Source organism: Nilaparvata lugens, chromosome 8 (assembly GCF_014356525.2).
Source record: "Nilaparvata lugens isolate BPH chromosome 8, ASM1435652v1, whole genome shotgun sequence".
Classification (NCBI taxonomy): domain Eukaryota; kingdom Metazoa; phylum Arthropoda; class Insecta; order Hemiptera; family Delphacidae; genus Nilaparvata; species Nilaparvata lugens.
Window position 1 is genome coordinate 52,686,145 of NC_052511.1, and position 26,895 is coordinate 52,713,039.

Consider the following 26,895-nt stretch of genomic DNA (forward strand, 5'->3'; position numbering starts at 1 on the left):
CCATTGCCTTCTATAGAGGATAGCTGATAGCGGAGTATCTGATGAAATATTAACTGGTCATTCTAGTATAAAATAATATGTCTCTGACTTCCCTCTACCTTCTATAGAATATACCTCATACCGGTGTATCTGATTCAATATTAACTGTTAATTCTTGTAAAAAGTGATCTATTATTTTTATTCGAAAAGAAAATACTTTTGAAAGATTTAATAATTATGAAAATTGAATATTTTGTTAATTTATTATATTTCTACATGGTTGAAAAACAATCTGGCAGATGTAGAAATAAGAGCGCAATCGGCTTGGTCGAATGATAGACAGGATAGAAACACCAATGTTGATCAAATACTGCCATTATAACGTGGACCTCACCATATGTTTGATGGTACAAAAGTATCATCCAATCTTTTCAATACCACAGTACACTGTATCTGAGAAATATCTATTCGATTTTTGATACCCGCTCCATCTCTCCAATAAACAAACCGTCTCTTTTGAGTGTTGTGTGGCAGAGAGGACCTAGAGTCCTAACTTCGACCTTAATAAAGACAATTATTCAATTAAATTAAATTATCTTCATCCTTTTAAGTCAACCCTACACTGGACCGAATACCAACAATTTCCTATGTCCAGTTTAATTATAGTAATCTCGTTAAGACCACCCTACACTGGACCGAGTACCAACAATTTCCTATTTCCAGTCCGAATCGAGTAATGTTAATAAGGCCACCCTACACTGTACCGAGTACCAACAATTTCTTATGTCGTCCAGTCCAATTCAAGTAATGCTGTTAACCTAGCTTCGCAGTGCAGGCTGGATGCTTGTCTGACTCGGACTAGGCGCTGAGACAGCAAAATAATAGCAGCGTTGGTGGGAATGCGAGCGGCCGCAGTAACGTCTTCCACCCAGCAAAGATCAATCCAGTCGGTTATTTGATCCCTCCAGCCAGGCTCAGCCAAGCAGCCGAGACAATAGAACAATGGAGTGGCGGTCTTATTCGCGTTCATCAGCAGTTTTCTGTGTGTCAATAATAACTCCAGTCACCAGTAAAAAGTTTCCAGAAACGTGGTGTACTACCATATTAATGACTTTTCATGATGGTTTTTAATTATTTAAAAACATTGTTGACATTTTGAGCCTTCAGGCTAAACTTGGGGTCGCTGAGAACGAATCTGCAATCAGAATTTCTCTATCACGAAAAATAACGAAAAAAACCCAGCTGTTGATCTTCCGGCAACCGTTAACAGTCATCCTGCAATGCGGCCGTAACACTTCCAAGCCAGACACCCATCTCAAATGACAACAACGCCAAGCTGTGAGAAACCATCCTGCACTGCGGCGCTAGGTTTAAGGCCACCCTACACTGGAACAAGTATCAACTATTCTCTATGACCAGTTTAATTTGAGTCATCTCGTTAAGGCCACCCTACACTGTACAGAGTATCAACAATTTCCTATGTCCAGTCCGATTCAAGTAATCCTCTAAGACCCCCTACACTGTACCAAGTATTAACAATTTTCCATATCCAGCCCTATTCAACTCATCCACTTAAGACCACCCTACACTGTACCAAGTATCAACAATTTTCCATATCCAGTCTGATTCAACTCATCCTTTTAAGACCACCCTACACTGTACCAAGTATCAACAATTTTTGCAGCCCAGTCCTTCCCCGATTGTTAAGGCCACCCTACACTCTTCACTGAGTATCAACAATTTTCTATCATAGAGTATCAACAATTTCCTATGTCCGATGTTATTAAGGCCACCCTACACTGGCAGCCAGCCATCACTGCATGTTCATGGTGAATATGGACTGGCCGTGGTTGGCCATGGTGTCCAGTGTGTGTGACACGTACGAGGCCACATCCACCTGAGCAGCCTCACTGCGACGTATGAACGCATGCTCCAGCAGTTTGTTGTACTTCGGCCGCTGCTGCTCATCCTTTATCAAACTGCAACAACAATTAAAATTAATAAAAATTGTTAAAAAGACTTGGAATATAATTATTTGTATATCTAGAGTGAAAAGTACGACTTTTTCTCCCTGAGGGAAAAGTTTGAAGCCCGAGGCGTAGCCGAGGGGAACAATTTTCCTGAGGGAGAAAAAGTATTTTTCACTCGTGATGTACACAACATTTTTCCTCCATCTACATTTTTTTATAGAAACTGCAAATAAAATCATTTTGATAACTTACGTATTGGTGACAATGTTTCCTAACAGCATAACCTAAAATCTAAAACCTAAAAACCAGCCGTCTGATTGGCACTGTCGATTGCGCTATCTATCGGCAAAAGTTGTAACAATTGTACAGCTGGGTGTCTACCAAAAATGGCTGACTCCAGATCACGCGGTTCAGATTTGAATTGCAGATCAAAAATATTTGTTGGCTGGTATTTTGAATAGAATAAAATATTTTTAAAATTGTTAAAATTTTTATCGTCTACAAAATAAGAATATAATATCATACAAACATATATTTCATGAGTTGTTCAAATTTCTTGTTGTAGTATTGATTCAGTTGACTCAATGACAAACACCTCTATTACGCTTTCTCATCTGAGCTTAGACCTTCTAACCTAATACATGTGAGTTTTTGAATTAGAGATGCTTCCTATGTTATTTAAATGGAGTCACTTTTACTCCTTAGGGAGTTTTTCAGTTTTTTACTACCGAGAGCGAAAAAGTGACACTTTAGTATTATGTTTCAGGGAGTAAAGTAAGTACTTTAGACAGTAGCTGGAGGGAAAAAATATTACTATTTGTTAGTAAATTCGTAGGTATATAGAGAAAAGACTGCATAAGAATATATCCCATGGTATAGGGCGATTATGTTCCAGATTTCACTATTAACTCAAGCCGATTATCCTAGTAGTTATTTTTCGTGGTAATATTCCGTTTATTAGTAAATTCATAACAAAATGATGATGGTATAGGGCGATTATGTTCAAAATATCACTGTTAACTCAAGCTGAAAGTCCTAGAAGTTTTTTTCTAGATGCTATGTGACGCTGGTAGTCTCTCATACTGTGCCCTTCTTACACTCTCACCCGGTCATACAGTAATAAGACAGTAATCGGTAGTATATAGAATGAATAGGAGCATAGAAAAAAGACAGCATAAGAATATATGTCTTGATACTGTATCATGTGTAGTGATACTGTATCATTACATATATCCCATGGTAATAATAATAATATCGAGTGACCTGGCTGGCTCAGGTCTGGTGTCAGAGTTTTCAGGTCGCAGCTGATCAATTTCAGGGCCTCTGACATGACCTAACGACTGCTTTTTTAGCAGCCTATCCCATGGTATAGGGCGATTATGTTCCAAATTCCATTGAGCCCGTTCTGGGTACATAGAATGTGGTAAATTGTCCGATTCACAATTTACCAGGTGAAAAGTTCCGCGTTCCATGGGAAGAGTTTTGACAGATTCTGTACCAGAAACCAGTTCCAGTTCCAAAATCCTGCCCCACAGTCGAAGCCTGGTAAATTGTCCGGCCTGGTACAGTTCCAACTATCTGAGCTCTCATTGGTCGATTATTGTAGTCTTCTTGCTTCTCTGCGCATGCGCTGATAGTTTGTTTACAATAGCATAGCCATAGAATACATAACCAATATGATGTTGGATAACCATTCAAACATTTAAATGAATTTTTCTCTACAGAAAATTTGAGAGTAATGCACACTTTTCCAGACGGTAAGTTTGTGAAACAGCCTTTCTCATTCACGCAGCTAGTAAACGACACATTTTTGTGTAAATCAACTTTATATGTGCGCGCCAAAAGCTCGAACCAACGATTTTGAAATGGCGTCCCATGGGAGCATTTTGCACTAGTCACGTGATGGAAAAATTTACGATTGGAACTGGCACAATTTACTGTACACAGAGCGTACACATTGTTAACTCAAGTTGATAGTCCACGTAGTTCTTTTTCGTGGTGCTATATGACGCTGGTAGTCTCTCACACTGTACCGTTTTTACACTCTCACCCGGCACAAACAGTAATCTAAGACAGTAGTCGAGAGTAATTGGCTTGAGTTGAGCCAACACAAAATCGGTTTGAAATTTGCAACAGAAACGTCCTAATAATATGGGATCATAATATCTTCTTATGCTATCTTATCTCTATGGTATCACCATAAATTGATTCATACAATAAGTACATCATCAAAAATGATAGGGAGAGAAAAAATAAGGTAACCTTGTGCTATTCCTCTCCCAAATTTGGATAAGATTACACATAGTCCAAAATAGTTTGTCTTGTAGTTGTTCACTTCACAAAATGTTCAGTCCTTAATTATTTTCACAAAGTAGATTTTTAAATATAGATGCTTCAAAACCAAGCATAGAAGAAAAATTCACATTATAGTATCATCACAGAATGATAACGTATCACCACACATGATACAGTATCAAGACATTTTGATACACAACAACATATTAATTTGATAAAAAACTTCCAAACTTGGAATGAATTCTACAAACCATGGGAAATTTTCTTGTGATATCTTTTCTCTATGGTATAAATGATACAGTAACATCACAAAATGATATTGTATCAACACACATGATATAGTATCAACAAAATATGATACAGTATCATCTCAACTTGATACACAACACCATATTTGATACAAAACTTCCTTAACTTGGAATGAATTCTACAAACCATGGGATATCTTATTGTGCTCTTTTCTCTATAGTATAAATGATACAGTATCATCACAAATTGATACTGTATCAACACACATGATAGAGTATCACCACACATAATACAGTATCAATAAATTTTGATACACAACAACATAATTTGATACAAAACTTCCAAACTTGGAATGAATTCTACAAACCATGGTATATTTTCTTGTGATATCTTTTCTCTATGGTATAAATGATACAATATCATCACAAAATGATACTGTATCAACTCACATGATATAGTATGAGCACAATATGTTACAGTATCATCTCAACTTGATACACAACACCATAATTTGAATAATTATTATCAAACGAAATTCCAATTGAATGCTGTAAATCGCCTCGAAGACTTCTGCTACTGCAAATATTGACAACAGGGTAAACAGCTAGATGGAAATTCGATGAGCGCTACTACTAAAAAATTATTTGTCAGCCCGGGAATCGAACCCAGTACCTCCTAATTGCCGGTCAGGAATGCTTACCTTACACCAAACTGACAACCTCTGGATAGCAGCGCTCATCATTTACAGCATCTAATTGGAATCTCGTTTCATAATAATTATTCATTAATTAGCATTTGAACAAATTCAACTTTTTATCCAATTTATTTCCATCTGTAGACTGACTGGCCGCTATGGCTTTGTATAAGATGAGCACTGCTATCCGAGCTTGTCAGTTGGTGTACGGGTAAGCATTCCTGACCGGCAATTAGGAGGTACTGGGTTCGATTCCGGGCTGACAAATAATTTTTGTATAGTAGCGCTCATCGAATTTCCATCTAGCTGTTTACCCTGTTGTCAATATTTGCAGTAGCAGAAGTCTTCGGGGTGATTTACAGCATTTAATTGGAATTTCATTTAATAATAATTATTCATTAATTAGGATTAGAACAAATGCAACTTGTTTCCAACCATAATTTGATATAAAACTTTGAATGAATTTTACAAACCATGTGATATCTTCTTATGCTACCTTTTTCTCTATGGCAGAGGTTCATACATATTCATTTATTCTTTTATACAATAAGTACATTATCAAAATGATAGGGAGAGGAAAAATAAGGTAACCTTGTGCTATTCCTCTCCCAAATTTAGATAACACATAGTCCGAAATAGGTTAAGTCTTGTATAGAGTTGTGCAGAGGAAACGCATGTTTTTCAAACAGCCAGTACTCGTCAACGGGAGAAAGTATTGCCCTGGAACGAATGTTGGCAGACGACCCATACTATGCCATTTCAGTTGCTATGAGCATTGGAACGTACAACATCGTGTGTTGGCTGTAAAGCAGTTTTTTTTTAGAAACAATGAATCTGTAGTAACAGTGCAACCACTTTTCGTCAATATTTTAGAGTTGAGCGTCGAGGTGCCCGATTGAAATACTGTACTCCGATGGGCTGCAGCGTTTAGGAGTACTAGTTCTGTGATGAAAAAGAAACCACCTTGTCTTCCCCGTTCCCCGGAAAGTGTAGACCGAGTCAGAACGGCAGTTTTTACTAGTCCTAGACGATCGACTCGACGACACTGACTCGGTCTACATTTTCAGGAGTACGAACTGAACGGAAAAGACCAGGTGGTTTCTTTTTCATCACAGAACTAGTACTCCTAAACGCTGCAGCCCATCGGAGTACAGTATTTCGATCAGGCATTGCATCTCGACGCCCAACTCTAAAATATTGACGGAAAAGCGTTGCACTGTGACTGCAGATTCATTGTTTCTAAAAAAAACTGCTTAACAGCGAACACACAATGTTGTACGTTCCAACGCTCATAGCAACTGAAATGGCATAGTATGGGTCGTCTGCCAACATTCGTTCCAGGGCAATACCCTCTCCCGTTGACGAGTACTGTCTGTTCGAAAAACATGCGTTTCCTCTGCACAACCCTGTAGTTCTTCTTTTCACAAAATTGTCAGTCCTCAAGTATTTGATTGTTTGACTCACCAAGTATTGACAAACTGCACAAAATCGAGTGAGAAGGAGAGCCCACTGGGGTCCTGGTTGGTGGTGAGCCTGGGCGGATCCCCCTTCACCACCTGACTCAGCTGATCGAACACCGAGTTCCACTTGGGGTAGGGGAAACGACCTGTCGCCACCTCTATCAGGGTGATGCCCAGCGACCACACGTCCGAACGCACGTCGTATCCGGGCCGGAGCCGGTCAGGGTCTATACGTTCCGGCTAAACACAAACACAAAACAAATCATTATTGACCGAAAGAAGTGAGGTCTAAGATTCAAGTCGACGGTTTGGCATTTCACTTAATGTTTAAATGTTTATATGTTGCGCATTTACGGCGAAACGCGGTAATCGATTTTCATGAAATTTGACAGGTATGTTCCTTTTCTAATTACGCGCCGACGTATATACAAGGTTTTTGGGAATTTTGCATTTCAAGGATAATATTATAAAAGGAAAAAGGAGCCTCCTTCATACGCCAATATTAGGGTAAAAATCAGAATATAGAATTATTCAACATAAATCAGCTGACAAGTGATTACACAGATGTGTGGAGAAGCCAGTCTATTACTGTATTTGTATAAGGTCTATAGTTTCATCAAAGACATTAAAGAGGTATGCATCTTTAAGCTGGGTTTACACCAAAGTTATAAACAAAATGTTAATACTGTAACTTAATCCTTATAGATTCTATAAGATTGAACGGAAGTTGACAAACACACATCTTCATCATGTGTATGATATGTTATGTTCAATCTAATATAATCTATAAGGATTGAGTTATTAAAATTTTGTTAATAACTTTGATCTAATCGCAGCTTTAAGGTCTTTGGTTTCAATATTTTGTTTTGCAGTCATGGTATTATTATGCGTGCCCATTAGTATCAATATTCTCACATTCGAAAAAAACTAATTCAATAGGTGATTAAAAATAAACAAATGAACTAAATAATGCTGGAGAAATTATATTTTTTTTATTGTAAAAAAATAATTTTCATCAGATAGAAAGATTATCACGGAACTGGATGAATTATATCAAATGGATTACAAATTCAAACGTGAACTGAGTTTGTTAACATTTAAAACAAGTGACATCAGGTATTTGTGGATGAGAATACTGCGTGAGGTCTACTGTTCACAGAACTACTAGTAGTATATTAAGTCACATGGACTGGAAGGGGCCTTTTGCAGGCGAGAATGATGTTTTTGACATAGTCATTCAATCTCAGCTGTTTTCCATGCATGAAATAAAGCCGGTAAACAGCTGTTTGCAGAACAAATAAACATAAATGATTCTCATTACTCGAACTAGCTAACTAGCTAAGCTAGCTAACATTACTCAACGTTAGTAGACAAAATGTTGATCACTCACAGGTGTATGATTCGAAGTGGTGGGGGGGAACGCCAGCGTGACGTCACGTGTAGTAAAAATGTGATAGAGTAACCACACTGAGCATACAGTTTATTCACTGTATATTCAAATAATATATCGTCGTTTAATCTCCTCAAGATTGACCTAGAACTTAAAAATTCTCCATACTTATAGCGAATGAATCACCGATTCTAATGATGTTGTTAAATATTCCAAGTTCATTCAACTTGTATGAATAAAATAAAGTTGAAAGTTTTTCAAGAATCTAAAAACGTGACACGAAAAAGTTAATAAGCTGGAAAAGCGTTAGTAGACAACGTTATACTATTATAATTTCAGATTAACCCGTAAAAAATCTTGATAAACCAATGCATCGCAATAAACCGATAAACCGATCCCGATAAATCCGATGAATTTCATTCATTATAAATGCACTGAACACATGCTGGTATCGAGCACATGTTCTACGAGAATCAAAATATCTCATCCCCGAAATTCACAAAGCTGATGTACAACAGCCAAACTACAAAATATTAACACGACCTAGAAGATGAAGAAGCCTTAAGTGTTTGAAAGGGAAGGTTGGGAGGTGGGTGTTTTTGCTTTTATATGGCAAAATGCTAGTATTATTTAAATGATTTGATAATTATTGTAGAGCAGAAACAGAAAGCTTGCATGTCAGAAAATGTTTGTGTTATATAATTTGACTATACGACACCATATGATTTTTAAGATTGTGATATTCTGCCTACTCTGTACTACAGCCTACGTCACGGCTGCAGTTCCCCCACTCCAATTGCATGTCAACTTAAATACTATAGATGAGTGACCAACCTTCTGTCTACTAACTTTGAACATTACTAGCTTATACTGGCTTATACACTTATATACAATAGCTTACAATACAGCAAAATTATAGATGAATTTACATAATATAGACTGAGAGAATAATTATTGAACTGTACATGATATGAAAAAAGCAATTTGTAATATCGGTGGATAATATTGTATGCATCAATGTCCATTCTTCGGAAAGAATATTCAAAATATCCTTCCCACTAACTGTCTACCAAAACGTTAATTTCATTAATTCAACTAAGGATTTATTTATAAATGGAAATATTGTAGAAGTTCCAATTGATATGAAATTTAAGAAAAAAAAAAAAAAAAATTAAGTAAAGTAAATTATATAGTATATAGGTAGATAAGATCAAATCATTGATTAATAAAATGGAGTAGGCTGAAAGTAGATCAGGGTAATCAACTTTGAGTCTAGTCAGTAGTTGGCTGGTTGCCAATTAATGAATTAACTACTATCGTGGCCACCAACATTTTTCATAAACAATGACTGAGATTTTGAAAATTTAATAAAGAAATATCCACTAAATTAGTTATTACAATAAGCGAGATATGCGAGACAAAATATATCATCGTCGTGATGTTCAAAAGAGTCTGTGGACAAAGATTGCTGAACCAATAGGATCTGAAGGTAAGATTGTTGTAATAACTAATTTAGTGGATTTGTTATTCAATTTTCAAAATCTCAATATAATCATTGTTTATGAAAAATTTTGGTGGCTATGATAGTAGTTAATTCAATAATTGGCAACTAAACTGACGTAAACGGTTCCAATGGACGACCATATTCGGCCGAATTAACGGCCGGCAGATTCGTCCGATCCAACGGCCGAACGGATCGGTTGAATACGGTTCCAATGGACGACCATGTTCGGCCGAATTAACGGCCGGCAGATTCGTCCGATCCAACGGCCGAACGGATCGGTTGAATACGGTTCCAATGGACGACCATATTCGGCCGAATTAACGGCCGGCAGGTTCGTCCGATCCAACGGCCGAACGGATCGGTTGAATACGGTTCCAATGGACGACCATATTCGGCCGAATTAACGGCCGGCAGATTCGTCCGATCCAACGGCCGAACGGATCGGTTGAATACGGTTCCAATGGACGACCATATTCGGCCGAATTAACGGCCGGCAGATTCGTCCGATCCAACGGCCGAACGGATCGGTTGAATACGGTTCCAGTGGACGGTTACCCTACATTTCAAAGAGGTACGTTTAGCCGGAATTATAACTTCGAATCCGTTAAAACCTCTGGATTTTTAGCTTTTATGATAATAATTGAACTGAGTCAACTAACCGCCATATAAGGCCTGCATCCGGCATCCCTTGTCCTGGCAATTGAGTCGACCAGCTGGCCCGATATGCCAAAGTCGCACAACTTGATGTTGCCACGTCGGTCGAGCAAAATGTTGCTCGGTTTTACGTCGCGGTGGATGATCTTCAACTTTTCCTTCAGGTAGTTCAAGGCTCGCACCGTCTGACAAATCAAAAAAAAAAAAATATGAAGAATCGATTTTAGATTTATTCGACAAAATAACAATCGGGAAATTGCAAGAGAAAGACGGTAGAAAAAGAACGATTAAGGAGAAGAGAACGAGGAGAAAGAAGAGGAAAGAAATGAGACTATAGTGAAGTCCACGTTATAATGGCAGTGTACGATTGACAATACTGATGCGGTCATTTTCTATCATACAACAAAACAGATAGCGCTATCTCTCTCTAGCTTTGCAATGTTGTCAGTTTGCCAGAATATTTTATTTCTACTTTTGACAGTGACTGTACAAAAGTAACTCAGCCGCCATTTTTCTTCATTCTATCAAAATACTTTGGTACACAAGTCGTATAATTGATTTAAAATGTATTTTTGAAACAATGAAATAATTTTTAGACATTACCGTATGAGAAACACAAATTAAAATACCTGAAATTACATTTTAAAAGTTGATAACTAACCATCCTAGACTTCATCCATGCTTCAGTTAGCCTACACGTTTAGGTTAGACCTACTCGTACCGGTATAAATAATATTGAAAGGTTATTTCAGAATTATTTACATTGAAATTACTTATTTTAGAAAGGATTCCATTTTTCTATTATTTTTAAAAAGAAATTGGAATAGAATACCTACCAAATAGGTAACTTAATTTCTGTTGTTTTGAAATTCAGATTGGTGTATCACAGCTTTCTGACAATAGGATCTGAAGGTAAGATTGTTGTAATAACTAATTTAGTGGATTTGTTATTCAATTTCAAATCTCAATATAATCATTGTTTATGAAAAATTTTGGTGCTATGATAGTAGTTAATTCAATAATTGGCAACTAAACTGACGTAAACGGTTCCAATGGACGACCATATTCGGCCGAATTAACGGCCGGCAGATTCGTCCGATCCAACGGCCGAACGGATCGGTTGAATACGGTTCCAATGGACGACCATATTCGGCCGAATTAACGGCCGGCAGATTCGTCCGATCCAACGGCCGAACGGATCGGTTGAATACGGTTCCAATGGACGACCATATTCGGCCGAATTAACGGCCGGCAGGTTCGTCCGATCCAACGGCCGAACGGATCGGTTGAATACGGTTCCAATGGACGACCATATTCGGCCGAATTAACGGCCGGCAGATTCGTCCGATCCAACGGCCGAACGGATCGGTTGAATACGGTTCCAATGGACGACCATATTCGGCCGAATTAACGGCCGGCAGATTCGTCCGATCCAACGGCCGAACGGATCGGTTGAATACGGTTCCAGTGGACGGTTACCCTACATTTCAAAGAGGTACGTTTAGCCGGAATTATAACTTCGAATCCGTTAAAACCTCTGGATTTTTAGCTTTTATGATAATAATGAACTGAGTCAACTAACCGCCATATAAGGCCTGCATCCGGCATCCCTTGTCCTGGCAATTGAGTCGACCAGCTGGCCCGATATGCCAAAGTCGCACAACTTGATGTTGCCACGTCGGTCGAGCAAAATGTTGCTCGGTTTTACGTCGCGGTGGATGATCTTCAACTTTTCCTTCAGGTAGTTCAAGGCTCGCACCGTCTGACAAATCAAAAAAAAAAAAATATGAAGAATCGATTTTAGATTTATTCGACAAAATAACAATCGGGAAATTGCAAGAGAAAGACGGTAGAAAAAGAACGAGTACGAGAACGAGAACGAGTAGAAAGAAGAGGAAATAAATGAGACTACAGAAGGAGTTGATGATGATGATGATGATGATGGAAGAAAAGAGATGTGCGAAAAGAATAGAAAAAAGTAGAAAAACGGAGTGGTAGACGAAGAAAGAGGTGAAGTAGGAGAAGGGGTAGAAGAAGAGAACAAGTAGAAGAAGAACTAGAAGACAGGAGAGAAGAGAGAAGAATCTAAATAAAAGAAAGAAGAGGTAGTAGGATGAAAGGAAAATTGAGGAAAAGAGGATATTTCCATTATCAAAATGATCTCTAAATAAAAAAAAATGAAGAAAAAGATTAATATTTTTCAAAATTAAAGTTTTTATTGAAGTAATTCCATAGTCTTCTATATAAATAAAAATGAATGTCTGTTTGTGTGTTTGTATGTTTGTTCCCTATAGACTTCAAAACTACTTGACAAAACGACATGAAACTTTGGGAATATGTTGTGTGAATATTGGGGATGGTTTCTGACAAAAAATCTCAATAGGGGGGCTAATAATTATTTATTAATCCATTTTACAGACCTATATTTTCGAAATTTTCGGCCGAGCGGCTACCGAAGAACGGAAAGATGATCATGATTAATGATCATATTATGATACTATGATTTAGCATCCCAAGTTACCAGCTGTAATAAACACGTCACCCTGTGATAAATTGTGTACTGGTATTAAAACGGTAGAAAACATTAAATGAAAGAAATTCATCGTACATCGCATATTTCCTGGACCATCTATTGACAATCAACAACTATGAAAACATTAAATTCATCTTTGAAACACTGATTGAACCTATTTTTTTAATTCAATACTTTACTGATAGATCTTACTACCAAGCGATTGAGAAGAATATGTTTTCCGAATAATAATTCATAGTTTTTAAATCATTATTCCTGGACCAAAAATCAAGTAACGAAGCAGTGTGTGATATTATAGCGTCAACCTTTGGACAACATAAACATTTTATCAAAATTTTTGGAGAGAAATAGTACAGGCTCAGCCTAGTTTTTCCTTCAGTGTCATAATTATACTATGATTGTAGTATTTTGTACAATAAATGAATAAATGCTTCATGACTAAGCACATAGGAAGTCCGTATTGAGATGTAAATTAAAATATTGATTGTCAGATAAATTTCATGATTCACCATATATATAGCAAGTGTGACATGAGATACATTGACTTTTTGGCGGTACGAAGTTCGCCGGGCAAGCTAGTAATTTATATGCATCATAACCCACATAAAAGTAATAATAAATTATCTGAGATTTATTCAGGTTTTGTTGAATATCTTGTTAAATTCTTAAATGGAAATAATTTTATTTATTTGAAAAAGGGTACTATGACATTATTTATTATTTCTCATTAGAAGTGAACTTAACCGAGTTTACAATAACTTTTTGAAATAATAAAAGTACTTACAGCGACAGTGATTTTGCCCAGGGTGGTTTCCGGTATCCTTTGATTTAGTTTCTCGTAAATAAATTTATAAAATTTATCTAAAGAGGTATCCATCAGCTCCATACAGATCCAACAGTCTCCCTGGAAAACAAAAAACCATGAACAAATAAACCACAAAAAAATCATAAATCACAAGTTGGTAGGTACGGTATACTTAGGCTCAACTCACACTTACGCTACTCTCTAGGTCTAGAAGAGATTCGACTCTAATCGAGAGCATGTTACAAATGGTGACACTCAGACCAGTCGATTCTAGTCCCCGCGACGTCACAATTTGAAAACACATGCTCTCGACTAAAGTTCAGTCTCTTCTCGACCTGAGTCGCGTAAGTGTGAGTTGAGCCTTAGTTGTATAATATTTTTCAACAAAATGTGCATTTACAAATAAGTTATGATTAGTTCTTGTGAATCAAATCATTAATAGGGTAAACACTTAATTCTTTGAACTAATTATACCAAGATACAGCTCTCATGAATGGTTGAAACTCCTTGAATGTTAGGCTAGGAACACACCAGTTAGTCAAGACAAGACAAGACATGATCAGACACAATACTTCACATTGTTGCTTATGACGCAACACACACTGATTAGTCATTTTTTTAAAACATCTGTATTGCCCATAAAAACAAAATACAAATTAAAAACTCACAAAAGAAATATTCTAGATTATAATATTATGCTATTTTACAAATAAATTAAAATTACATGGCACCACCCAGCAAGGGAAAACCCCTGACCGCTGAGTGAGAGTATCAGCTGTTTAGACAATATAAAAATTTATTTACTAATAATCAAAGCTACAAAAAATCGAAGTTAACAAAATTACTAGTAATTATAATATTTGACTGATGTCGAAGAAAAATTTTTGTATCACCCACTTTGTATAAATTTATCTGTTCCATCCTCTGTCTTCCCCTATTAGAAAGAGATTCTGACAATGCATTTGGCATGATATTTATTATTTTTGAGCTAAGATACCCCAATTGTCTTCGCACTATTGTCAAATCTGAATAGTAAATATTATAAATGTTATGAGATGTAACTCTCAGGTTATATATAGAAACGTTATTATTCACTGTAAATTCATCCTTCCTCATCCATGCATAGTAGAGAAGTTTCTTTATATAAATTTGACGTACTGTCATCACTTTAAATTCGGCAAATGTTTCACTACTAGAAATTAGACATGTCTTCATAAGCAACTATGTGAAGTATTGTGTCTGATCATGTCTTGTCTTGCCTTGACTAACTGGTGTGTTCCTAGCCTAACATTCAAGGAGTATCAACCATTCATGAGAACTGTTTCTTGGTATTAGTTCAAAGAATTTAGTGTTTGCTCTTAAGGCTAGAGGTGCGTACAGATATACGCGCCTCCAACACGCTCCGCACTCGCTCCGCAATCGCTCCACGCACCCTCCGCTATCGCTCCAACATGAACGTTACGGGAGATGTTAGCTCTTCTCGCGTTCCACTCTTGCTCCCCGGTCGATCATCAATCGATCTGCTCTAGTAACGTTCGATTGCGGAGCAGAGCGAAAGCCTGTACGCACCTCAAGATTTCAAGCGGAGTTGGAAAAAACATATAGTGAGGTCCACGTTATAATGGCAGTGGAGAAAGATAGGAGAACAACGTTGCCGATCCGAATATTTTTTGTTACTTTTCACACACTCACTTGAGCTAATTCTAAAATTTGGCATTGCTCACTCATCATCACTTGTGGAATTACTTCAATTTCACGTTGAATGACTTCCTTTAGCTCTGTGGATTATTGGCTGCCCAATAACGGTAATATTTTGTTTATACACAAATCCCGACAAATGAATAAATGTGCCTCGTCACTTGAATGAATGTCATTCAAGTGGACATTTCCGAGAATGATCTCGCAAGCGGCTTTGCAATGTGCCCAATAATTTGCATCAAGTTGTTGCACTAACATTATCTTATACGGATGGAATTTCAGGTCGGAAAGAAGAATTCGTCGTATCAGAAATGGCTAGCGCAACAGCATATTTCGCTGCTGAACGTCGTGGAGACCGTGTAACAGCTACTCCTACCGCATTAATGTTTCAGGCGTTCTCACAGTCCGTTTTCGTCCTGTTGTTTTGTTTATAAAGCAGACGACGTGTTCCTAAAATTCTTCACCCACAACAAGATCGCATTCCTACTGGGAACAGGCACGTGTCGATTTAAATTGAAATGTCTGCGAAATAAACGCTGTGCTAAAATAACAGTAATTATTTTTACTTTCCTTGCCCTATTACCACAGGTAGGAAAGTATTGCTTTCCGAAAAAATTAAGGTATCCCAATTTATAAATTTCTATACGTTTCAAGATCCCCTGAGTCCAAAAACGTGGACTTTGGGTATTGGTCTGTATGTGTGTGTACACGATATCTCATCTCCCAATTAACGGAATGACTTGAAATTAGGAACTTGAGGTCCTTACAATATAAGGATCTGACACGAACAATTTCGATCAAATGCAATTCAAGATGGCGACTAAAATAGCGAAAATGTTGTCAAAAACAGGTTAAATTTGATTTTGATCAAATTTATACCTAAAATAGTCATTGATAAGCTATATCAACTGCCACAAGTCCCATATCTGTAAAAATTTCAGAAGCTCCGCCCCATCTTTGCAAAGTTTGATTTCAGATTTCCAATTATCAGGTCTCAGATATAATTTAAACAGAAAAATTCAAGTGGAAAAGATTGAGCATGAAAATCTCTACAATTAATGTCCAGTAACATTTTCACCTAAAATTGAAAATAAGCTTGAAATTCGAGAAAATGTGATTATTCAATTGCAAACTGTTGGCAACTGTTGATTCTATTAAATCATTCACTATGAAGGGATAGCAGATCTCTCTGTATCCAGCGTTATTGTCCTGTCACTAGCTGGCTCAGTTCTTCGAATAGTAGACTTGAGATGCGCGTGAACACTAGCGCCAGGTGATCAATTTTCATAACGGCAAGGAAAGTTGTGTGAGTGCGCCACACCAGATTTTTAAAATACGCTTCAATCACAAACGCTCGATGTTCACTTGACCACGACATACTGGTTAATGAAATTTCATGAATAGACCTGTCGATGAACAACATTCCCGCCTTTTCAATGACAGTGGTGCCAATATAACAATAATACTATAAAATCGTCAGATTAATATGCCGGTCCCTGTACAAACCATTGGATATCTTCTTATGCTATCTTTTCTCCAAGACAGAACATACCTCCTTGAAGAGAGCACCGTAGAACTGGACAATACAAGGACACTCGTTTGACTTCATGACCACTTCGAGGTCCATCAACAGCTGCTTCTGCTCCTTCTCATCGACAGTGCTGCGGATGCGTTTGACAGCCATCACTGTGCCGCTGGTGCGGTGCACCATCTTGTTCACCGTGCCGAAAGCACCCCGGCCGATCTCACCCAAATCTTGCATGTCGTCCGATGTAAAGTCGTAGCACTGAAAGCACAACAATCAAATTAGAAACGGTGTAACATTGGTGTGAAGTCATAGTACTTTAAACCAAGGAATCAAATTGGGCATTGGTGTGAAGTCGGGGTACTGTTCACATTGGAATCAAATTGGAGTGGATGGAACAGTGGTGTGAAGTGGTAGAACTGTTAACATGGGAATCAAATTGGAATTTGATGTGAAAAGGTAGTACTGTTTACATGTGAATCAAATAGGAGTTTGGTGTGAAGTCGCAGCACTGAAAGCACAACAATCAAATTGGAAACTGATGTGAAGTGGTGGTACTGTTTACATGTGAATCAAATTGGAGTGGATGGAGAAGTGGTTTTGGCTCTAGTGCACTGAATGGGATTATGGTGATTAGGCTGATAAATCTAGGTTTGGAATGTGAAATGTCACAAAAACCCATGTACTACACTCTCATAGAGTACAGTATACGGGCTTCTCATACGTGAATTTATCAATTTGAAACAAGCCAGTTGATCATTTTTACTGTTTATTGACTATTGACAGAATTCCATTGAATGAATTTTCTCCACACTGTCAATGGAGAAATCAAAAGAAAAATGGGAAATAACTACTGGTGAAATTAAACTGATTTTTAGAAATTGATTGTTTTTGAAGAGACATTTTGGTATTTCTACTTAATGAAAAAATGAGACAAAAATTAAAGTGGCATTGACAACATCTGTGTCTCATTTTTTCAATTGAACTGTTTTGCTGATGAAACACAATTCTTAGTGCCTACTAGCACTGTTAACAAGGAAATTAAACTAGAAGAGTTGATACATTGGTGTACAGTTCTTAACATGGTCCGAATAATGATACTAATTAGACTAATGATATTAATTATTTAGAATTTTTGAATAATAATTATTAAGTTACTGTTCTAGATTCTTGATTTTAGACTCAAAGGCCCTGTTGCACAACAGCCGGTTAAATTTTTACTGTGATTAATTTTATGAGAACCAATCAGAGAAGGCGTTTTTGAAAAGACGGCTTCTCTGATTGGTTCTCGTGGAATCAATCACGGTTAAAATTTAACCGGATGTTGTACAACCGGCGCTTAGGGCCGTTTGCACAGTATAGATTGCTGAACTCGATTAAGTTTGAGTTAATCTGAAAGTTTGAACTTGAATCGATTTTCTCAGTGCATTTACTAATCCAGTTCAAGTTAAAGTAGTTTAGCATTAAGTTGGTAATAGAATGTCATCGTTTATAATATCAGGATGGGTAATTTTTACAGGAAATTTGCTATTTGTTTACAAACCATCAGTAAATTGAGGTTATATGTAGCTACTATTTTCTTGTTCAAAATCCACAGAGCTGTAAGCTGTAGCCTACGGTAATACAAGTGGAAAGCAATCAAGAAATTCGTCAAAAACTTATGTTTAGTTGGCACCAAAAAATATATTTTTAAATTTGAGATAAAAAAGTTATTTTGTTAAGCTTTAATCTACTACGGTCTTTCTCGTTTATTAGAAATCTCTCGAAAGCGAAATATGTCAGTTATGTGTTATTAAAAACATGTTTTCTAATCCAAGACCACCGTTAAAAATTGTCTTAATTTCTATCAAGTGGTTTATTCAATCAAATACTAAATTGTCAGTTGCTTTATTCAAGCAAAACCGTAAAAAAATTCTCTATCATCCCAGAAATTTAAATTAATCGTTTTTTGCCCCATTTTTCTCAGTTTTAACATTTCTTCGCAGTCATCGCAGATGATCTTTATCAATCGCATTAAAAACTTCTATCAATTCCGCCATTATAATTATTTTTACTTTATCAATCGCATTAAAAACTTCTATCAATTCCGCCATTATAATTATTTTTACATTCAAATAATGATTCACTATAACCTAAATAATTATTATCGTCTACAGAAGCAATAACAACAACCGTCGAAAAATAATTTACTATGAGCTGTTTCCCCATCAAATCTTTACTGATGTCAAGTTAATCCAAATTATTTGGTTTAAACCTCCTGCTTTGGAGGTTTAAACTTTCCCAGAGTTTAAACTTGCACTGTGCAAACGGCCCTAATAGTATCTATTTAATTCAAAATTTGCTCGTTTATGTGAGTATTGAAGAGTGTAAATTGTATTTTGAAAAGTGAAAGTGACACAGCCAACATTTTGATCTGGACAGTATAGTATAAATTGGAAATGGGATAGTTTTGGGCATGAGCCTGTTGTGCCTTTCCTCATGTTAAGTATTTGTACACAATGTGATAAATAAATACTCTGATAACATGGGCATCAAATTAGTAACGTTGAAAAATCAATGTGATGAAATTGTGAGAAGTTAGAAGATGAGTTTTCAATGATGAATTGGCGGAGGCAAATGAGTAGAAATGAAACTGATTTTCAAAATATGAGCACTCACATCATTAGGTGAAACTTGCAGCGTTCCTGTACTCTGTATGCTCTGGCAGAATTTGAACTTCTCCCTGAAATTAGAAAAAAGAACACTACATTAGAAAAACTTGTACGTTCAGATTTGTGAAATCATGATTATATCTTATAGCATCAGATTGGACATCCATTGTTATTTCGGCAATGATTTAGTTTTAAAAACCCAACACTATAAATCTTTATATATATATATATATATATATATATATATATATAATATATATATATATAAGCGAAATGGCACTCACTCACTGACTGACTGACTCACTCACTCACTCGCAGAACTAAAAATCTACCGGACCAAAAACGTTCAGATTTGGTAGGTATGTTCAGTTGGCCCTTTAGAGGCGCACTAAGAACGGATTTGGAAAATTTTCCAAAGATACGCCCAAAATCTGTATTTTTCCAGCGTTTTTTAGCGCTTTCTCAGATTTATCGAGAACAAATGAATAGAAATTGTTCAAATTAAGTACAGAAGCTAAGTTAGGGTGTAATAATGTTGTGTTAGAAGGAATTTGAAATAACGCCAAAGATACGCCCAAAATTAGCGTTTTTTTGCGTTTTCTCAATTCTTTCATCAAGTAAGACAGAAAATGTCCAAATTTTAGACAGAGGTTTAGGAAGGGTCTAAAAATGTTGTAATGAGGTGACTCTAATATTCCATCAAAGATACGCCCAAAATCAGCGTTTTTCTCAGCTTTTCTGCGTTTTCTCAATACTTTGACTTTCTGATGGAATGAAGCATGCTCAAATGAAAAATGCAGGCGAGCGAAGCGAGCCGCTGATCTCATTTCTGGACGATCCAGTCGGGGGTCCTGGCTAGACGGATATGGCGAGCGAAGCGAGCCTGACGGCTAGTACTGAAGTATAATACAAAGTCTAAAACACCAAATAATAGACTACATACGAAGAATTGCGATTATTCAGCTAAGTGATTATTTGAATAATAGTAGAATACAATAGGCCATATGAATAAAGTTAAGCATTTGTTTATACTTCTAAAATATGGAGCATTTGTTTCATTTTCTATGAATAAACGTAAGCAAAACCTTTTGCTCATGCTCATCAAAAAAATAGTTTGAGCATTTGCTCAAAAGTAGGAGCTTATACTAAAAATTGTATGAATAAACTAGAGCATTTGCTCAACTTTTGAAGCAGATGCTTCAAAAAAGGTGAGTCTAGTCTAGAGCAGCTTATCACCTTTTGCTAATAGTAAAAATGGCTCAACTAATTCGTATGAGGGAGAGGAAACTATACCAGATACGATCAAAATCAATAGTTGAGAACTATAAATCTCATTTTAGATTCAACCAGATATATCACCATCATTACTACAAAAAAATAAATACAAAAGATATAAAGATAGCCATCACAAAATAGGAAATACGCATTTAAGAAGATGAGAGTGTAGGCGATTTATTGACCGAGCGAAGTGAGGTATAAGATTCAAGTCGACGGTTTGGCATTTCTCTTAATGTTTAAATGTTTATATGTTGCGCGATTTTCATGAAATTTGACAGGTATGTTCCTTTTTTAATTGCGCGTCGACGTATATACAAAGTTTTTGGAAATTTTGAATTTCAAGGATAATATAAGAGGAAAAAGGAGCCTCCTTCATACGCCAATATTAGAGTAAGAATCAGACTATAGAATTATTCATCATAGATCAGCTGACAAGTGATTACACAGATGTGTGGAGAAGCCAGTCTATTGCTGTATTTCCATAAGGTCTATAGTTTCAATCAAGTACTTGTGGATGAGAATATTACTGCGTGAGGTCTACTGTTCACAGAACTACTAGTAAGATTATGCTGAATATTATTATAGAGATTTAGATTCATAGACATTTTTTCACGCTATTATTTCAAAATTCTAAACTCAACTAACCTTAAACTCAATTCATAAATAGAAAACAGAGTAGACGACGCAAGCACAAGGGTGTCTCCTACTTGCATATTTAGCGCTTACATGAGCTATAAAAACAAAGTAAGGCCACAAAGGCGAATCAGCTGATGAAAAATCTTTAAAATACGTGAGCTCCAGAGTTCAGGAGCATGAGGAAAGAGTATAAAGTAAAGCTTGTAATTATTGTAATGAGGAAGTGATAACTTAAAGAGATGCCCTTTAATGGAATCTCGACAAATCTTTTTCCCTTCGGTTTATACAACAGAGTTTGCAGTTTAGACAATGTGTTCCAAAGTTAATATGGAAAAAACGTTTGGTTGAGATAATATGAGGGATGTATTTTTCACTCCTGAGGAGGAACTTCGTCAGCCCTCATTTCTCAATCAAAAAGTTGGTATTTTTCATTACAGGTCTACTGTTAGAACTTTAGTGGGACACCCTGTATTGGATCTAATGGGAATATGAATAATTGACCGAGCGAAGTGAGGTCTAAGAATCAAGTCGACGGGTTTTCATTTCTCTTAATTTATATGTTTACATTTATGTTCCGCATTTACGGCGAAACGCAGCAATAGATTTCATGAAATTTGACAGGTATGTTCCTTTTTTAATTTCGCGTCGACGTATATACAAGGTTTTTTTTAGAAATTTTGTATTTCAAGGATAATATAAAAGGAAAAGGAGCCTCCTTCATACGCCAATATTAGAGTAAAAATCAAACTATAGAATTATTCATCATAAATCAGATGTCGAGTGGATTATAAATTGCATGCAGTGTCGCATGCAATTCAATATCTCAATGTTACTTATGAAAACACAGCTGTTGTGTGGACTATGCATTGCCACTTAAGTAGTTTAGACTTTTCTCTGCTTTGAACTCGGTAAGCTTTTGATGATAGCAGCATAGCTGCTTTCATCAAATTATTAGCATTGTCGATACAACAACCCAAACAGCCGTTAGCATAGCCACCTCTAATACAAGGCCGCGGTCTACGACATTGTAGCGTCGCAGTGTAGGCCTAGAATCTAATACATGATAGTGAAAAAGATCAGCTGGCATTTTTCAAATAGCCAGATTTTTAAAAATCTTTTTCACCAATCATGTATTAGATTCTAGGCCTACACTGTGACGTTGCAATATCGTAGGCCGCGGCCTTGTATTAGAGATGGCTATGCCGTTAGTCGTTTATTCACCGATATCTCACCGACACGACAGAACAGGACAGAATTTACTCTGATGGACAGTATTAGAGGAGACTGTGGAGAACTGCGCGAGGTCTACTGTTCACAGAGCTACTAGTCGATACAAATGTTATTTTTAAACCAACCTGGACTTCTCCCTAGAGATGGCTATGCCGTTAGTCGTTTATTCACCGATATCTCACCGACACGACAGGACAGGACAGAATTTACTCTGATGGACAGTATTAGAGGAGACTGTGGAGAACTGCGCGAGGTCTACTGTTCACAGAGCTACTAGTCGATACAAATGTTATTTTTAAACCAACCTGGACTTCTCCCAAACAATATCAGTCTGCGAGAACGGTTTGATCTTGGGCAGTGATCTCCTAGCCAACTCTCCCCCTCCACCCGTCGCGCCATCAAACCGACTGCCGGCCTGTGGTGACGCGGCCTGGTGACTGTGATGGTGTCCGTGGTGACTGTGATTGTTTCCGTGGTGACTGTGATGATTTCCGTGGTGACTTTGATGATTTCCGTGGTGACTTTGATGATTGTTGTGGTGACTATTATGTTGACTGTGATGATTGTTATGGTGCGTGTGGTGATGATGATGAGGATGGTGCTGGATTGTGGTGGGGGAATAACGAGACCTAAAAAAGAAAGACAGAGAGAGTGGTGTTGAAATTTGAACAAAAACTGTGCAGTAATTGGTGCATGTGCAAAAATTTGACATCAAACAAAAATACGGTATTTTTGATAGGCATACCTGATTGATAATAAATTAATAGATATTTATTCCTGCCTTGCAGACGCCCAATCTTGCACTCTCAGCAAGTAATATCATAGAAAATAGTCAGGTTCACGTTATAATGACAGTGTTTAATTAGCAATGGAATTGCTATCCTTGTCTATCATTCAACAAAGCGGATACAGCTATCTATTTCTCACTATGTTTCGTTTCCAGATCGTCTTTTAACAAAGTAGAATTAATTATTATTAAACGAAAATCCAAATTAAATGCTGTAATTCACCCCGAAGTCTTCTGCTACTGCAAATATTGACAACAGGGTAAACAGCTAGATGGAATTTCGATGAGCGATACTATTAAAAAATTATTTGTCAGCCCGGGAATCGAACCCAGTACCTCCCAATTGCCGGTCAGGAATGCTTACCCTTACACCAAACTGACAATCTCTGGATAGCAGCGCTCACTTTATACGAAGCCATAGCGGTCAGTCAGTCTACAACTGAGATATTGCAATTATTCAAATGCTAATGAATTAATTATTATTAAACGAAAATCCAAATTAAATGCTGTAATTCACCCCGAAGACTTGTGCTACTGCAAATATTGACAACAGGGTAAACAGCTAAATGGAATTTCGATGAGCGCTACTATTCAAAAATTAGAATTGATAATTAATTAACAAAATATTTCATAATAATTATGAAAATTCTTTATGAAACTATTGAAAAATATCTTGCTTAATAAACTATAATTGATTATTTAAAACAAGAATGAACAGTTAATATTACAACAATAAACCTGTATCAGCTACCGTCTATAGAAGGCATTGACAAGACAGAGGATCGGCAACGTTGCTCTGCTATCTTTCTCCACTGCCATTATAACGTGGACCTCACTATAGCACAAGAATATATTCCATGGTATAGGGCGTTTATGTTTCAATTTTCAGTGTTAACTCGAGCTGATAGTTCTGGTAATAATTTTTCGTGAAGCTATGTGACACTGGTAGTCGCTCCTACACTCTCACCCAGCCAAAACAGTAATAATGAACAGTAGTCGACAGTAATCGGCTCGAGTTGAAAAATCGGCTTGAAATTTGGAACATAAACGACCTAAGCCATGGGATATCATCTTATGTTACCTTTTCTATATGCTGATATACATTCCTGCTTGCAGACACAGAGTATTGTACTCTCAGCAAGTAGTATTTATTATTCTTAATTCACAAATTAGTCCTGATTATAACGTATTAAAAGATTTGTCTAAAATTATTGTTTTTTTATCAAAAGTTACTTCCATGATTATTTATTTATTTTTTTCAAGTATTCAATTTGGTATATAATTATCATTTTGGGTCCTAGCCCGGGTAATTTTATTTTTTCAGAAAACCTATATTAGCCTACATATTATCCGGGCCCCCCTGCGCCACGGGGGCAGCGGGGGTGTACGTTACGCCACTGCATAGAGATTGGCTTTAGTCTGATCTCTCATATATAAGAACCAAACTATGAGACCAAGTTCTATAGAGTGGTCAGGAAATCATTGTCACCGTACTTGATGGGTGACCATTGAGAGTACCTTAATAAGGGGTGGCCTTAATGGGTCACAAATCGGGTGGCACAGGATCAAAAATCCTGACTTATTCAAACACACTTAGCTAACTGGCATTAACATAACAATTTATGAATAATAAAAATAATATTTTACTTACAAAGCTGAAAGATTCATGAGATCACTGTGTCCTGAGTTCGTGTTGTTCATTACGGTATGACTGCTAATCGGAAGTGAAGAAAAAAGTTTCAACTTATTTCTCCTATCTGAAGCATAGAACGGCCAAAATCAACGAAAAAAAATAAAAGATTACATTTTTTGAAAATAGACTCACTTACTACAAATTGTCAACACATAAAAGTCTAATTGTGATCAACAAAATGTCAATTACATATTGATAGGAATTGTTTTAAATGAATTGATATCAATGTTTGTTTACAAACATAAATAGGCTTACTTACTACAAACTGTCGACACAAAATAAAAGGTATTTCAACAAAATATCAATCATTCAAGCATTTCAACTTTGTTCGCTCAATAGTAAGGTTATGAATATCAAATGAATGTACAAGGAAGTTTGTAGCTCACATAACCTAACCTTCTTAGACATATTGTGGACATTAATCAAATTTACAAATGGAAGTACAAACAAAAAGGAAATAACTATTATAAGATTAAAATGAATACATTAAATATATTTACCATGAGATCCAGGTCGCCGTTCAATATTATCAAACGAGGAAAATGTTGGAACAGCCTTTCCTTGACTTTCCGCCATATTATCTACTCAACAAACCAAACGATATTTGAAACAATATTTCTAAATGTCAACTCTCAAGTTTATTTGATCGAGTATGAAAATTGAATTAATTGGTTCTTGGCCACTTAGTTTTAGCCAGTTAATAGTCATTGAACTGTTGAAATCGTTAAAATTGACGTCCACTGAACAACTTATAAACATACTACTGTGCACCAATGTTTCAACGCGAGTTTGTTGAAATAAGGTTAATTGTCTACAAAATCAACAACTTCTGTCTACGACCTAATTATTTATAAGTTATTAAGCGACATTATTCAGTTGAACAAACAAATTAAGAAGTTAATAAAGATTAAAATCTAAATTGAAAAACTTGAACTCAACCGAAAGATGTGAACATCTGACTAGTTCTGTCTGTCTGACACTTGACAGGAGACAGCGATGCACTTTGCTCTTTGAATTCCTCGAAGTAAAATGCATAGAAAAATAAAAGAATAAAATGAATAAAAAGTATCAAAAAATGAAATATAAATAATGACTATGAATGAATAAAATATTATTATACCATAATTTAATTTTCTCACAGAGTTTTATATAGGTATCATGATTGTCCGCGTGAGCAACAATGCCTGCAAGTTATGTTCACACCAACATCTGTAGCTTTGCTGAGTCTGTAGGTGGATTTAATAGTATATTTCGCACCTAGGGCCGAAAATGAGACTTTTCCTGCTCGAAATCGGTTTTCAAGTCCGAGGCCGTAGGCCGAGGACTAGAAAAGATTGAGAGCCGGAAAACATTTTTGCCCGTGTTGCGAACGCTATTTTTCGCCACACCAAAAAAAAACTTCCCAATATATAAGAAATTGGAAAATAAATAAAATTCAAACAGCGTATTTTGATAGTTTGAATCTTGGTTATGACAACTTTCACTGTCAATTAATTTCAATATTACTAATTATTAATTTACAATAGTGACAATATTTTTATACTATTAATATTTCGAATAATTGTTTGAATTTTTATAGCTCACGCTTTGCGCCTGGTGCAATATCTCATGGATAGATGGATGAATAGTATTTTCATTACTATTTTTAAATAATGTGATTAAAAAATTAATATAATTGCATATTTCACAGTTTTGTCTCAAAATATATCTAAAAAATTGATTGAAATTTAAATTACGGTAACTAATATAAAAAATGGCTAATAAAAGTTGAAATTCATCGACAAAAAAAATGTCATTGACCGAGGTTCGAACCTAGATCATGTTTGTAATTTACTGAGCTTTGAGTTCTGATGTGTCACGCATT

At 36.3% G+C, this 26,895-nt stretch overlaps 1 protein-coding gene across 1 annotated transcript; it reads right to left on the bottom strand.

The window, feature by feature from the left end:
- Positions 1–1,260: 1,260 nt before the first annotated feature.
- LOC120348883 (dual specificity mitogen-activated protein kinase kinase 4-like) lies at positions 1,261–26,029 on the bottom strand. The gene is made up of 9 exons (XM_039435105.1): positions 25,532–26,029; positions 24,990–25,095; positions 22,857–23,180; positions 19,415–19,478; positions 16,784–17,017; positions 13,513–13,632; positions 11,778–11,957; positions 6,652–6,887; positions 1,261–1,958 (listed from the first exon to the last, which is right to left on the bottom strand). Exons 1-9 carry the CDS (start codon positions 25,605–25,607, stop codon positions 1,793–1,795), a joined length of 1,506 nt encoding a protein of 501 aa, XP_039291039.1. The 5' UTR covers positions 25,608–26,029; the 3' UTR covers positions 1,261–1,792.
- Positions 26,030–26,895: the final 866 nt, after the last annotated feature.